General features: G+C 45.7%; 1 protein-coding gene across 1 annotated transcript in view; it reads left to right on the top strand.

The window, feature by feature from the left end:
• Positions 1-2,725: 2,725 nt before the first annotated feature.
• LOC141091790 (ecto-ADP-ribosyltransferase 5-like) overlaps positions 2,726-16,714 on the top strand; it is a 28,473-nt gene continuing 14,484 nt past the window's right edge. Inside the window, exons 1-2 of the mRNA XM_073577513.1 lie at positions 2,726-2,762; positions 7,097-7,178. Coding sequence (XP_073433614.1) covers positions 7,113-7,178 — 66 coding nt within the window. The 5' untranslated portion in view covers positions 2,726-2,762; positions 7,097-7,112. The remainder of the gene's footprint in view (positions 2,763-7,096; positions 7,179-16,714) is intronic.

A 16,714-nucleotide genomic window follows, 5' to 3' on the forward strand; every position in this document is an offset into this window, starting at 1 on the left:
ATCCTCACAGCTCCACACCCCCAAGGTCCTACCCATTTCACCCTCACGTAAACCCTTAAGAAAAAACAAATCACCCTAACCTTAACCCTTTTTTCAGTTAAAAATGTTGAAAATAAAATGTGTTGTATTTTGTTACCACTATACCTTTTTTTTATCTTTATGCGCCACCGTCGACACAAACACACTTCTTTTTTGAGGTAAGATACAACACAAACACACTTTTTTTGGAGGGAAGGTAGTTTATATTTAAATCAGTAAAAATTAGGGGTAAATTATTACATGTACATGTTAACATCAAAGGTACATTTAAACATAACAGGTATGTAATATTTGACCTTACAGGTACATAACAGGTACAAAACATAACAGGTACATTTAACTTAGCAGCTTAAATCATTTCGTCATGCCAGGCCACACATCCATTATCCGAAACAAAGTAAGCGGCAAACTTATCCCTCATTTGGGCAACTTCCACATTGGTTCTCAGAGGGTGAAATTGGTGATCATGCAATGTAACATGTTCCTCAGGTTGTAATCTTGTATGCTCTTTTACCATTATGTAGTTGTGCAGAAGAAGATATGCTTTCACAACCTCATCAATAGTGTCAATTTTTAGGTTAATGGATGTGCACAAAATGCGCCATTTCGATACCAGCAATCCAAATGCATACTCCACCTTTCTTTGTTAGTCTGTAGTTGAAATTTTTTTTGTGTGATAAAAGTTTCTACTAGAGTATTCTTTAATGAGGTTGGCACACATTTGGAATGCCTCATCACCAACAACAAAAGGCATTGGTGGTCCATCAGTGTTGGGCAGAGGTCATGGCAGCGGAAAATTAAAATCATTCCCATACAAATGTTAGCCCATGTCTGAGTTTTTGAATGTCTGCGAGTCACTGCATCGTCCGAAAGAGCAAATGTCCACAGCAACAAATTTACAATTGGCATGCGCAATAGCCATTAGAACTATGGAAAAATATTTTTTATAATTGAAGTACTCAGTTCCACTTCTAGCTGGTTTCATAATCCTAATGTTTTTGCCATCCACAGCACCCACACAATTGAGAAAATTGCAAATTTCCTGGAATTTGGAAGCATTTTCAATCCAGAGTTCACTTGTGGGTTGGGGGAGGAATTCTTGCAGCAGAATGCCAACTAAAGCATGACAAGTGTCTACAATAATCCCAGAAAGGGTGGATACCCCAATCCAGAATTGGAAATGTAACGAGGATAATGCTTCTCCAGTAGCCAGGAATCTGCATAAAAGAGAATGAAAAACAAAAATCAGTACACTGCTTAGGGTTAGGGATAGGGTTAGGGTAGGGTTAGGATTATTTGTGACAGGAGTTTCTTTTTCAACACTACATACCTCAGGGTGACCAAGAGATGTTCCTCAGCAGGAATTACTCACCAGGAGCTGTGTGTCCTGCCAGGCGATGTATCCTTGGACAAGTAGCAGCAAGTCATGGAAGCTCTGTTGCCACATTCTTGTGTAGTAAAAAAACTTCTCCGGGCTTTGCTGCAGCTCGGTGTACAAAGAGAGGTAGGCTCCATGGCTCTCTTGGAGTTCAAGGATGGTGTGCTGCCAATAGCAAAGACGATGTCTTCTCAGTCTCTCTCTTCTGTGTTCTTGACAAGCAAAAGCAAAGGCAGCAGCCAACTTCAATTGTAAATCCAGTACTTCTAGGAAGCTGTCCAGGTCAAGATCCATCTTGTAGCTAGATACAGCAGCCAAAGACGAGGATTTCCTCAGTGCAGTGTGTGCATATATATAGAAATCCCATGACACACGCCTACTGAGTGTCTGATGTCAAGGAAAAGATACTGGAAAAAATTTCTAGTGCATGCGCATAAAAAATGCAAACGCATGCAAAATCGCATACACAGGCATGTAAATGCTGCGTTTTTTGTGTCATGCGTAAGATGATGAGGATAAAAAACTGCTGTGTAAACATGCATTTGCATGCGTTTTTGCATGCGTTAGAGAGTGCGGATGATACACTGCGGATTCAAATGCAAATCTAGCCTTATCCTCTGTAGCAGAGATTCTTGGTATTTTTTCCTGGGACCTCTCTTGACTTGAGGTCTTCAAAGCTCTAGCAATATTCTGGACTGACAAACATTCATATCTTAAAGTAATGATTGCCTGTCATTTCTCTGTACTTAGTGAAATGGTTCTTGTCAGTTGTAGAATAGGGCTCAGCATGTAACTATGTACCAACACTGCCCCTGCATGACACATCAGATGGCTGCAAACACTTTATGAAAGTAGATGAAATCTTGATGAGATCTAATTTTTCACTGGAAGCCTATCCAGTTGACTACTTGATGAGGTCAACTGAGAGAAAGCCAAGGGTCTTAAAAGACTGTCATCAGCAGAGTAAAGATGGAGGTGGGGGGGTTGAGAAATCTAAGTTTTAACACATATTTTGGTTTGTGTTCCTTCATGGTTTTCTGCCTTCATTTAGAATGTCTGAAATATTTCTCCAGGGGCCAGTGAAAAAATATTAATTTATTCAGTTATAATATTTACCAAATTGCAAACACCAATAGTGGTTATAATTTTTCAACAGAAATTGGGTATTTTATCAACTCTGTGACTTTTTCACAATTTTATCTCTTTTCTTCAGAAACTTACAGTATAACAGTTTTGTGTTGGGACATTGTCTGAATGAGGAAGTAAAATGAAATAAAAAGCGAATAGGCCTAGAACTAAAGTACCAGACGCAGAGAGAAAACCAGAGAATCAAAAATCCCAGCAGGTGAGGCAGTTTATCTAAAAGCCTAGAAAAATTATGTAAGAAAAGTCTTTAACTAAATATATGAACTATATTATTACTATTTACTAATATTATTACTACTTACATTTTCTGCAATTCTATGATCCTATTTTCAATGAGCTAGGTATTTGCAATTGATCTCTAATGATGCAGTGTAAAGTGACTGTAAAGTTTAGTAAGATTCAGCAAAATTTACAAAAAAAGTAAAAAAGAAGCACAGTCGTCATGAGATTTCTATAAATCTTATCCACTTTGCTGGAACTGTAAGATGTGGCGCTTTGGACACAGTATCAAAAGCTCATCGTGGAAATATGGCCTAAAGCAATTTGCATTACCCTCAATAATATAATAATAATAAAAACAATAAGGCTGTGTGCACACGATGCAGATTTGCAGCGGTTCCGCAGCGGATTTTACCGCGCAGAAATGTTGCATTTCTGCATTGTGATGTACAGTAGCCTTAAAATCAATGTAAAAAAAGAAACGCTGTGCAGACGCTGCGGATTTTTCCGCGCGGTTTTCCCGTGGTACAAAATCCGCAGCATGTTACTTCTTTTGTGCAGTTTTCCATCTCCCCTGTCACCAAATCCGCAGGGGGAAAACCGCGATGGAAAACCACACAAAAACCGCATGAAAACCGCATGAAAAATGGAAGAAATCCGCAGGAAAAATGCAGGTCATTTAACCTGCGGATTTCTTCCATTCTGCGCGGAAAAGTCCGCAGGGCCAAAAAGTATGTCTGCACTCAGCCTAATTATTTTTCTATAGCGCCAACATATTCCACAGCACTTTACATTTCAGAGGGGATTTGTATAGACAATAGACATTACAGCATAACAATAATCACAGATTATAACAAATACCAAGAGGAATGAGGGCCCTGCTCGCAAGCTTACAGTCTATGAGGAAAGAGGTAGACATGAAAGGTGGGTGGTAACAGTTGCCCTGATTGTATGGACCAGCCATAATTTTAAGTGTGTAACAGTAGAGACACAGAGGGCTAATGGATGCATAAAGCATGTGGGAACATGATGCGGGGAACCTGGTTATGGTAAAACTTTTGGCTGTGCCACACAGGGATAGATGTTGTGAGTTCATTTTCCTCTTCACCATAGAGGTCTGATGAACTCCCTCTTCTGGTGAAGGAAGGTAGTGAGGCTGATTACCAAGCATCTGGGCAGGATGATGATGACTGGGTGACGGGAGTTGCTGACTGGATATAAGGCAGCCGACGCCCTTCTGCCTTGCTGGTGATCTCTCTGAGGGATTCTAGGAGACCAGTCTGATTCCTGCTCCTCAAAAGCTAAGTTTTCTGCTCTGTTTTTTGCATTTGTGTTTTGATTTTGTTTTTCCTCGTTTTCCTGGATTTCTGCCATTCTTGCTGGGGTGAGATGAATTCCTTTTTGCTCTGTCTTCAGAAAATACCTGAGTACTGATATTGTCTTTTTGAAGCCTAGCGTCTTCAGGGTTTTTTTTCCCTATTAGCTGTTGGCTCTTTTGATAGGGTTTTGGCGGATTACAGACAGCAGCTTTTCTATCCTGTCCTTTGTAGTTAGCTTGGGCCCCATTGTTTGCTCAGCCTATATTTCTATGTGTGTGAGTGTTTTTTCATCTTGCTTCACCGTCATTATATGTTGGGGGCTGCCTGTTGCTTTGGGGTCTGCTCTGGGGCAGTTTAGATTTCCCTTTCTGTCTTTAGGCTATGTAGTTCTCCGGCTGTGATCGAGGGGTCTAGGGCACCGTAGGAACCCCCCACGGATACTGCTAGTTGTTGTTGATAGGTTCAGGGGTCTGTAATCCGATAGCTGCCAACTTCTCTGGTTTTCTGGACTTAGCTAGTATTTCTGTTTTTGCCTCCTACGGTGACTCATTCATAACAGATAGATTAGGTTAATGTGTTGAGGCCATAGGTCAGTCTGAATAAATGCGTTTTCAGGGCACGCTTAAAATTGTGGGGATTGGGGACTAATTGTATTGACCTGGGAAGTGCATTCCAAAGAATTGGCGCGGCACGTGTAAAGTCTTGGAGACGGGAGTGGGAGGTTCTGATTATTGAGGATGCTAACCTCAGGTCATCAGCAGAGTGGAGGGTGCGGGTAGGGTGGTATACTGAAACAAGGGAGGAGATGTAGGGTGGTGCTGAGCCATGGAGGGCTTTGTGGTTGTGGGTAATAAGTTTATACTGAATTCTGGAGTGGATGGGTAGCCAGTGTAATGACTGGCACAAGGTAGAGGCGTCGGTGTAACGATTGGTGAGGAATATGATCCTGGCTGCAGAATTCAAGACAGATTGTAGAGGGGAGAGTTTGGTAAGAAGGAGACTGATTAGAAGAGAGTTACAATAGTCGAGACGAGAATGAATAAGAGAAACAGTAAGAGTTTTTGCAGAGTCAAAAGTAAGAAAAGGTCGAATTCTAGAAATGTTTTTGAGGTGCAGATGACAAGAGCGAGCCAGTGATCGAATGTGGGGGGCAAAGGAAAGCTCAGAGTCAAGTATGACCCTAAGACAGCGGGCATGTTGCTGGGGAGTAATAGTGGAACCACACAGAGAAATGGCAATGTCGGGTATAGGTACATTAGTAGAGGGAGGAAACACAAGGAGTTCAGTCTTTGACAGGTTCAGTTTCAGATATAGTGAGGACATGATGTTAGACACAGTGTTTAGACAATAGCCGGTGTTTTCTAGAAAGGCTGGTGTGATGTCAGGAGTAGAAGCGTATAATTGGGTGTCATCAGCATAGAGATGGTACTGGAAACCAAATCTACTGATTGTTTGACCAATAGGGGCAGTGTACAAGGAGAAGAGGAGGCGGCCTAGAACCGATCCTTGAGGAACCCCAACAGTAAGGGGAAGGTGAGAGGAGGAGGAACCGGCAAAAGATACAGTAAAGGAGCGGTCAGAGAGATAGGAGGAGAACTAGGAGAGAACGGTGTCCTTGAGGCCAATGGAACAGAGCATAGTGAGGAGGAGCTGATGATCCACAGTGTCGAATGCTGCAGAGAGATCCAAGAGAATTAGCATGGAGTAATGACCATTTGATTTAGCTGTTAGTAGATCATCAGAGACTTTCGTGAGGGCAGTTTCAGTAGAGTGTAAAGAGCGGAAACCGAATTGGAGAGGGTCGAGAAGCGAGTTATCAAAGAGATAGCGGATAAGACGGGAGTGGACCAGGCGTTCCAGGAGTTTATAGATGAAGGGAAGATAAGAGACAGGTCTATAGTTAGCGGCACAGTTTTGGTCGAGGGATGGTTTTTTAAGTAGTGGATGCATGATGGCATGCTTAAATGAGGAGGGAAAGATACCAGAAGAGAGTGAGAGGTTAAATATTTTAGTTAGGTGAGGGGTGACAGCAGGGGAAAGGGACTGGAGGAGATGTGATGGAAATGGGTCACTAGTGCAAGTGGTTGGGCGAGAAGATGCAAGGAGCCTGCTTACTTCTTCTTCTGTGACTGGTTCAAAATCAGAGAGTGAGCTAGATGCAGTGGGGGAGGGAGGACAGTGCATGGTATGAGGTGATTGGGAGATAATTTCCCAAGATTATCAAGATCAAGATTATCAAGATTAGTTATACGTTTATGCAAGGCTTTGTGTCTGTGAATAAATCGGACAGTACTCAGATGCCATTTTTTTGCTGCTTTTCATAGACTGCTTGATAGAAAAAACTTGAGAAACCTCCATAATTTTTTATTGCATACTTGAAAAACCGATGAAACTCTGATGGTAAAGATGGACACACTAACCAAGAATTGTTGAAAATCTGATCAGAAATACTAATGAAACTTCACCCATTTTTTGCATATGAGAAAAATCACTGATGCCTTAGGCCGGGTGTCCATAATCCGGAACTAGCAGCGCTGCCATCTATTGAATGCAGGTAAACTCGCATGTGTTTACGGAATCATACGGATTTACCACATTCAATACATTTCTATAGATGTAATTTATCTTGCGCAGATGCTAGAAATTGACATGCTGCGGTCTTGATAGATGCGTCACGTCATTGTCCATGGGCGATCTGCAGGTGGCTATACACGCATAGTGGACATGGGATTTCTAGTAATCGTTCCACTATGCTGTAATATCTGGCCGCAGAGGGTTTGACGCTACATAAATACGCAGTGTCCAACCCTCCACAGTTCCTGATCAAGGCCACGTACCCTTACTGAGCCCTTACTCCTCATATCCCTTCATAAAAATATGTGAGGAAAAACCATTTTACCTTATACAGACCTCAGCGTGGCTGTGCATGAATTATATATACTATGAATCTAATAAAAATTTAAGAGAAACTTCTGACTGTACCATTCTTTTGCAGATTTAAAGAATATAAAATGATTGAGTGGAAAATATTTGCGCTCATCTTCCTTACTCGTCACATGAAGATGCTTCTGGCACAGGTATTGTACCAAATAGTGTAAAGTGTTGTAGCACTTTCTGTAAGGCACAGTATATTTAATGTCACATCATAATGTAACAACTAATGCAGGAAAATGAGAGGAATATGTTAAAGACAGTGAACTTTGTAGCGATATATAACCCAATAAAATATCACTTTTATTGGTTACAATTAAATAATGTTATCACATCCTTCTAATCACACATACTACAGGTGCATCTCACAAAATTAGAATATCAGCAAAAAGTTAGTTTACTTCAGTTCTTCAATACAAAAAGTGAAACTCATATATTATATAGAGTCATTACAAACAGAGTGATGTATTTCACATGTTTATTTTTGTTAATGTTAATGTTGATGATTATGGCATGCAGCCAATGAAAACCCAAAAGTCATTATCTCAGTAAACTAAAATACTTTATAACACCAGCTTGAAAAAAATGATTTTAAAATTCGAAATGTTGGCCTACTGAAATGTATATTCAGTAAATGCACTCAATACTTGGTGTTAGGCTGGTGGAACGCACCAAATAATAAAATAATAATGAAGTGCGTTTGCAGCCTGGGGTCCACCGTGCAGAGATGGAATACTGCTGCTAAGTAATGGCAGACACTATATCGCGGTATAATAAGTGATCATGTGGCGCCCCTGAGGCTTCAGTCGCCACAGAGGTACTGCACCTTCTCCTAAGGTGTAGTGCCCCACCATCCAGGTAGGCTGGGAACTCCTTTCCGCATTCCAACACCTGCACCCCACACACAGGATAGTTCAGCAGGGACCCATCCATGCTTTATGCTGGAAAGGTCATAGGGTGCCTTTTGTGGTCCCTGGCTTCGTAACACGAGAGGTGTTGGGGAGGCGGGTGGAGCTAGATATATAAGAGTGGGAAGAGTGAGAGTTAGTGGTTAGTTGGTTAGAGGAGAGAGAAGAGAGAAGATGGGTGTCTGAGGGACGTGCTGCAGCAGGTCCCAGTGATCTGGGCTGCAGGCACGAGAAAGACCAGAGAAAGAGACTGATAAGATTGATAACCTAACCTTCCATGAGAGAGATAGAACAGATCAGAACGAAGGAGAATAGAAGGACGGTGGGAAGCTGGTTGAAGAAAGATAGAGAACCCTTCCAGTCCAGAGAGCACAAAGGCCGGGGCCCGGTCCCCGAGGTTGATTGGATCTTTATGTCCGGCAACAGACACCGGAGGAGTAGTGAGCCGCTAACGCCTTGCTCCCATCATAGACTTGGGACACAACAGCAACTGAATAGAGAGCCGGGATGCAGTGAGGAGTCCCCGAAGCAGGCTACAGCTGTCTGTCATACAAGTAAAGACTAGGAACACCTAGAGAGAGGCATTCCAGGGTAACTAAGTACTGGAGTGCTTCGCACCTAAAGGCACATTGGAGGAGTCGTTCAGTACATGTTGGCGGAGTGTGGAAGGGAGAATCCTATCCTGCCTGGAGGTTGGCTGGAGCCATGACCTGGAGAACACAGTACGGAGGCAGGCAGTTGAGTGAACTGCAAACAGTGATTAAAGCTTTGGAACCGCATACTCTGTTGTCCTCCAGTTATTCCCACACCACTACACCTGGGTACCAGCCTCCATACCATTCTGCGCCTCTCTTCATCCATTGCACCTACACTGCCCTGGGACTACAGCTCCACCTGTGGGGAGCTAAACCATCTTTGCTGCACCACACCATCAGTCCCAGCGGATCTGTATGCAGCGTTGGCTTACCATCTTACTTGCCAAACACCACGTGTGGCGTCACGAACTATTCTAATAAACTTTAACACCATTAACATCACTGCCATTGATATTGGGCTCCAAGGGCCATGGACCAGGTCACCGCTGCTGTGACACATTCCCGCCTTGACACCGGCCTGGCACCGAGTACCCCCGCTGCCCTGGGTGTGTGAGGGCGACCCAATCACATGCGGGTTAACGTCACCCGTTATGTGCGAGGCGGACTCTGTTGCCTCACAGAGCTGCATTACCGCTAAATATAAATGCCGAACTGTGTTAAGCTCACAGAGCACGGCCAAGTGAGGGCTGATGTAAATCCACAGGACTCTGCCCCAAGACACAGGGTCGGAGTCCCTCTAGACTCACCAGCACTCGGCACTGCAGTAGATGCGGTACTTATGTGCCTAGCTGGATGGCACAATATGGCGCTCAGAGAGGTGCTGTGAACTGTGAGTACTGTGGCACTAGACTCAGCCACTACAAGGCGCTGACTCTGACTCTAAAAACCCTAAACCATACGTATCCAAGGAATGGGAGTCTTAATGAGTCAGTCACCAGATACATGCATCCATCATCACTCACACACAATACCATAAGAGTCTATACTAGCGCATGGCCGTGCGGCCATGCGGCTCTTTTATAGCAGCGTCCTTTCTGGACCTTTCCAGTAGTGGACCAATCAGAGCAGGAACGGGACCTGCGCATGTGACCCCCGACCTCCAATGAGAGGTCGTCCCACGGGCATGCTCAGTAGGTAAAATGCAGGACTTAGTCCCTGGAGCGTCTGTTTGCTGCTGACTCAAGCATGGCGTTACAGCAGAGCCTGAAGGAGCAACTAGACACCTAGCATTAGCCTGGGCAAGACTCCTGGACCAAAGTCTTTGCTGAGCAGGAATCGCTGCAGCTGCAGAGGAATGGGAAACCGCAGAGGACATGGCTTGAGATTCCCCCTGTGAAGTGGGGGAAACTCGATGCCTAACATTACCGAGTGCAGTCCCAAACATCACATGCCTCCACCGCCCAGTCTGCCACCCTAGAATCGGTGGAAGACACGGGCATGGGAACAGGGACGCGAGGATGCTGGCCGTAATTGAGGAGGAATGGGGTCTGACCAGTGGAATCGGCCACAGTGTTGTTCAATGCAAACTCTGCCCATGGTAGCAGGAATGCCCAGTCATCCTGCCTTGCTGAGACAAACAACTGATAGGCCGAGGAGAGATTCAGCTCAATGCTGAGGAGACTACAGAGTTCTCTCCAGAACCGAGACACAAACTAGGGGCCCCGGTCACTGACTACCTTATCCGGCATACCATGAAGGCGAAAGATATGTTTAATAAACAGCGCTGCCAGACCCCGTGCAGAAGGTAACCTCGCGAGAGGCACCAGATGCACCATTTTGGAGAAATGGTCGGTGACAACCCAGATAACCGTGCTGCCACTGAACTTGGGCAGTCCCACCACAAAGTCGATACCAACCATCTCCCAGGCCCTGTCCGCCACCGGCATGGGGTGAAGTAGCCCAGCGGGCCATTGCTGAGGGGACGTATTCTGGGCGCAGGAGACACATGCCTGAATATAGTCCCTGACATCACGGGCCATATGCGGCCACCAGTACATCCTTGCCAGAAGCTCAGAGATCCGTTTTGTCCCAAATTGTAAACCCACCCTGGACGAGTGATCCCAAGAGAGGACCTCCGGTTGCAGACGGGCAGGGACAAATGTCTTGCCCGGAGGTACAGACTCAAGAGCAACCAGAGCCACGGTCCTCAGGCTCTCGGAAGGGACAACCAGCCGATGCTCCTCCTCAGATGACACCACAGAGCAGGAGAGAGCATCGGCTCTGACGTTCTTGTCCCTGGAGAGAAAATGTAGGGTAAAGTGGAACTGGGAGAAGAACAGGGACCATCTGGCCTGGCGAGAGTTCAGCCGCTGGGCCATCTGCATATAAACCAAGTTCTTATGGTCAGTGAACACCTGGAAAGGGTGGAGAGCCCCCCTCCAGGAGGTGTCTCCACTCCGAAAAGGCCAACTTCATCGCTAGCAACTCCCTGTCCCCGATGGAATAATTTCTCTCTGCTGGTGTGAAGGTCTTGGAGAAAAAGAAACATGGGTGCTTCCAACCTTGCGTGTCTTTCTGGAACAGGACCGCTCCAGCACAGACAGAAGAGGCATCCACCTCCAGAATAAAGGGTTTATCTACATCGGGGCGATGTGGAATGGGAGTGCTAGCGAAATGGGATTTAATGGAGGAGATGGCCTTGGAGACAGGTTCTGACCATAACTTCGGATTCGCTCCCTTCTTGGTGAGGGCCACCAAGGGATCTACCAAAATCGAGAAGTGGGGGATAAATTGTCGATAGTAATTTATGAACCCCATAAAGCGCTGCACCACTTTAAGAGAATGGGGCTCCTGCCAATCCATCACCACCTGTAGTTTGGCAGGATCCATGGCCAATCCCTGGGCGGAGATGATATAACCCAGGAAAGGCAAGGACTCCTGCTCAAACACACACTTCTCTAACTTTGCATAGAGGGAGTTTGCTCACAGGAGTTTGAAGACTTTGCAAACGCCTCTCTGGTGGGAATCAATATCTGGAGAGTAGATGAGTTTATCATCCAGATAGACTACTACCAAGGTGGTAAGCAGGTCCCCGAATATATCGTTCACAAAGTCTTGGAAGACGGCCGAGGCATTACAGAGCCCGAAGGGCATCACCAGGTATTCATAGTGCCCATCCCTGGTGTTAAATGCAGTCTTCCATTTGTCCCCCTCATGGATGCGTATCAGGTTATAGGCCCCCCGCAGATCTAATTTGGTGAAAACTCTCACTCCCCCGTAGTCTATCGAACAGTTCCGATATCAGGGGCAGAGAATATTTGTTCTTAACGGTGATGGCGTTAAGACCCCTGTAATCAATGCAGGGACGCAATTCTCCATTCTTCTTCTGGACAAAGAAGAATCCCGCCCCCGCTGGTAATACTGACTTCTTATTGAATCCTATTGCCAGATTCTCCCTGATGTATTGAGACATGGCCTCTGCCTCTGGGAGAGACAAGGGGTAGACTCGACCCCGGGGAGGCTCAGCACCCAGCAAGAGGTCAATAGGACAGTCATAGGGGCGATGCGTTGGAAGAGTCTCCGCCGCCTTTTTGGAGAACACGTCTGCATACTGATGATAGTGTTTGGGGAGCGAGGAGAGATCTGCGGGGACCTCGGTGGAGGCAACTCCCTCATACCTCTACCCTCACAAGATTTACTCCACCCAAGAATCCTCCCTGAGGACCACTCTATACAGGGAGAGTGATACCGCAACCAGGGGACCCCTAGAAGAACCTGGTCAATACCCTCGGGCATGATGAGGAGGGATATTGTCTTCCGATGAGATGGAGACACCAAGAGTAACAAGGGGGCGGTCTGGTGGGTAATCTGTGAGGGTAGAGTTGCGCCGTTCACCACTCTGACGGTGACTGGTTTAGATATCATAACCAGAGGTATTGCGTGCCGTTGAGCGAAGGCAGACGACATAAAATTGCCATCCGCTCCGGAATCCACGCAAACCTCCACCACCAGAGTGGAAGAACCAAACTCAAGTGTCCCCTTAAAGGACAGCTTGGAGGAAAACGCTGCAGATTCTAGTGAGCTGCCTCCTATGGCCACTAGGCGCAAGCGTTTTCCAGCCGCTGTGGGCACCGGTTGGCAAGGTGACCGGACTACCGGCAAACATGACAGATCACAGGAGCTCGAGCGGACGGGGGCCAGGATCTCTCACGAGATGCCCACTGATGCTCGGATGCCCGATCGGGATATTCCAGAGGTTTAGCAAAACTGGGTGCCAACCTAAACCTCTGCCTACACTGGGACCGCTCCAACCTTCGCTCGGCAAAGCGAAGATCAATATGGGTGGAGACAGTGATAAGCTCCTCCAGTGTGGCTGGAATCTCCTTGGTGGCCAGGGAGTCCTTCACATGGTCAGCCAAACCTCTCCAGAATGCTGGAATGAGGACCTTATCTGGCCACTCCAACTCAGAGGCCAGCGTCCGGAACTGGATGGCAAAGTGGCTGACCATGAACGAACCCTGTGACAATGCCAGCAGCCAGAGCGCGGTGTCATGGGTGACTCGCGGTCCCAGGAAAACCTGCTTCAGAGTGCCCAAGAACTGTGAGGCAGTCTGTACCACATGATCACCACACTCCCACAGCAGTGTGGCCCAATCCAAAGCCCTGCCCAACAAGAGGGAAATAATAAATCCCACCTTAGCCCTCTTGGAGGGGAATCGTGCAGCCAGCTGCTCCAGCTGTATAGTGCACTGGCTCACGAAACCCCTACAAGAGGCACTATCGCCCGAGAACTTCTCGGGCAGCGGGAGGTGGGATAAAGTCGAGGCAGGAATGGCAGTGGGCACACGGGAAACAGCCTCCATGGCTGCCTGAACAATGACCACGGTAAGATCCACAGCTGAGGTTGAGCGCTCGAGAGTCGCCAACCTGCCCTCCAGATGCTGGATGTACCTGTGGAGTCGCTGATCATCCGCTACTACTAGCCAGAGCCTGGCGCTAGTATACTGTTAGGCTGCCGGAACGCACCAAATAATAAAATAATAATGAGGTGCGTTCGCAGCCTGGGGTCCACCGTGTAGAGATGGAATACTGCTGCTAAGTAATGGCAGACACTATATGGCGGTATAATAAGTGAACACATGCTGGTTGCCTCACAGAGCCGCACTACCGCTAAATATAAATGCCGAACTCTGTTAAGTTCACAGAGCTCGGCCAAGTGAGCACTGGTGTAAATCCACAGGACTCTGCCCCAAGACACAGGGTCGGAGTCCCTCTAAACTCACCAGCACTCGGTGCTGCAGCAGATGCCGTCGTACTTATGTGCCTAGCTGGATGGTACAATATGGTGCTCAGAGAGGTGCTGTGAACTGGGAGCACTGAGGCACTAGACTCAGCCACTACAAGGCACTGACTCTGACTCTGAAAACCCTAAACCATACGTATCCAAGGAAGGGGAGTCTTAATGAGTCAGTTACCAGATACATGCATCCATCATCACTCACACACAATACCATAAGAGTCTATACTAGCGCATGGCGGTGCGGCCATGCGGCTCTTTTATAGCAGCGTCCTTTCGGGACCTTCCCAGTAGTGGACCAATCAGAGCAGGAACGGGACCTGCGCATGTGACCCCCGACCTCCAATGAGAGGTCGTCCCACTGGCATGCTCAGTAGGCAAAATGCAGGACTTAGTCCCTGGAGCGTCTGTTTGCTGCTGACTCAAGCATGGTGTTACAGCAGAGCCTGAAAGTGCAACCAGATGCCTAGCATTACCCTGGGCAAAACTCCTGGACCAAAGTCTTTGCTGAGCAGGAATCTCTGTGGCCACAGAGGAATGGGGGACCGCAGAGGACATGGCTTGAGATTCCCCCTGTGCAGTGGGGGAAAGCTGACCCCTAACTTTTGGTCGGGGCTCCTGTGGCATTGCATGGAGGCGATCAGCCTGTGGCACTGCTGAGGTGTCATGGAAGCCCAGGTTGCTTTGATAACCTCTTTACAATACCCCATAGATTCTCTATGGGGTTAAGGTCAGGTGAGTTGGCTGGACAATTGAGCACAGGGATACTGTTGTTTTTAAACCAGGTATTGGTACCTTTGGCAGTGTGGGCAGGAGCCAAGTCCTGCTGGAGAATGAAAATTAACAGAAATAAACACTTGATATATATCACTCTGTTTGTAATGACTCTATATAATATATGAGTTTCACTTTTTGTCTGATGAAACCAAAGTAGAACTATTTGGTAGAAGCAAAACTCGTCTTGTTTGGAGAAGACAGAATGCTGAGTTGCATCCAAAGAACACCATACCTACTGTGAAGCATGGAGATGACAACATCATGCTTTGTGGCTGTTTCTCTGCAAATGGACCAGGATAACTGAACCGTGTACATGAAAAAATGAATGGGGCCATGTATCGTGAGATTTTGATTGCAAACCTCCTTCCATCAGCAAGGGCAATGAAAATGAAACGTGGTTGGATCTTTCCGCATGATAATTCCCAATCACACTGCCAATGTAGTGAATGAAGGAGTGGCTTCGTAAGAAGCATATGAAGGTCCTGGAGTGATCTAGCCAGTCTTCAGATCTCAACCCCATAGAAAACCTTTGGAGGGTTTTGAAATTCCATGTTGCCTAACGACAGGCCCAAAACTTCACTTCTCTAGAGGAGATCTGCATGGAGGAATGGGCCAATATATCACCAACAGTGTGTGCCTACCTTGTGAAGACATACAGAAAATGTTTGACCTTTGTCATTGCCATCAAAAAATATTTTCCACCATAATTTGCAAAATAAATCTTGCCAAATCAGACAAGGTGATTTTCTGGCTTTGTTTTCTCATTTTGACTCTCATAGTTGTGGTCTACCTATGATGTCAATTACAGGCCTCTCTCATCTTTTTAAGAGGGAGAACTTGCACAATTGGTGGCTGAATAAATACTTATTTCCCCACTGTATGAACAAAATGTAACAGAAAACATGCAACTCTCTATGGATGAATAATACCAAGATATATTTAGTTGATTTTTTGGAGTGCTATATACCACTGAAATGTAACAGAAAGCACCTAATACTCTACTCAATAGAATACTTCATCCTGGGTGCATTACTCTATATTTATCAACATTAAACCTCATTTCTCAAGTGTTTGCCCATTCTGAAATATTATCCAGATCGTTTTGCAATATTGTAATATCAAGGTCAGATTTTAATTTCCTACAAGGTCATTAATAAAGAGGTTAAAAATAATCGGTCCTAGAACAGATCCCTGCAGTACTCAATGCTGACTATATTCTATTTAGAGAATGTACAATTTATGACAATTCTGCCTTTAGTTTCCCTCAGTTCTTGTCTCTTAGGCTTCAGTATAAGGCTGTTACCGTATGTGGTACAGAATCAACTGCCTTTGCAGAGTCCAGAAAAGTCACATCAGCCGCTTTACAAACATCCAGATTTGCACTTGCCTTCTCATAGAGGCCCAACATATCAGTTAGACACAACTTATTGTTTATGAATCCACGCTGATTGTCAGTTATTATACAGTGCCTACAAGTAGTATTCAACCCCCTGCAGATTTAGCAGGTTTACACATTCGGAATTAACTTGGCATTGTGACATTTGGACTGTAGATCAGCCTGGAAGTGTGAAATGCACTGCAGCAAAAAAGAATGTTATTTCTTTGTTTAATTTTTTTTTAAATTGTGAAAAGTTTATTCAGAGGGTCAAATTATTATTCAACCCCTCAAACCACCAGAATTCTGTTTGGTTCCCCTAAAGTATTAAGAAGTATTTCAGGCACAAAGAACAATGAGCTTCACATGTTTGGATTAATTATCTCTTTTTCCAGCCTTTTCTGACTATTTAAGACCCTCCCCAAACTTGTGAACAGCACTCATACATGGTCAACATGGGAAAGACAAAGGAGCATTCCAAGGCCATCAGAGACAAGATCGTGGAGGGTCACAAGGCTGGCAAGGGGTACAAAACCCTTTCCAAGGAGTTGGGCCTACCTGTCTCCACTGTTGGGAGCATCATCCGGAAGTGGAAGGCTTATGGAACTACTGTTAGCCTTCCATGGCCTGGACAGCCTTTGAAAGTTTCCTCCCGTGCCGAGGCCAGGCTTGTCCGAAGAGTCAAGGCTAACCCAAGGACAACAAGGAAGGAGCTCCGGGAAGATCTCATGGCAGTGGGGACATTGGTTTCAGTCAATACCATAAGTAACGTACTCCACCGCAATGGTCT

Source organism: Dendrobates tinctorius, unplaced genomic scaffold, assembly GCF_039654945.1.
Source record: "Dendrobates tinctorius isolate UK_male_01 unplaced genomic scaffold, ASM3965494v1 ptg000008l, whole genome shotgun sequence".
NCBI lineage: Eukaryota > Metazoa > Chordata > Amphibia > Anura > Dendrobatidae > Dendrobates > Dendrobates tinctorius.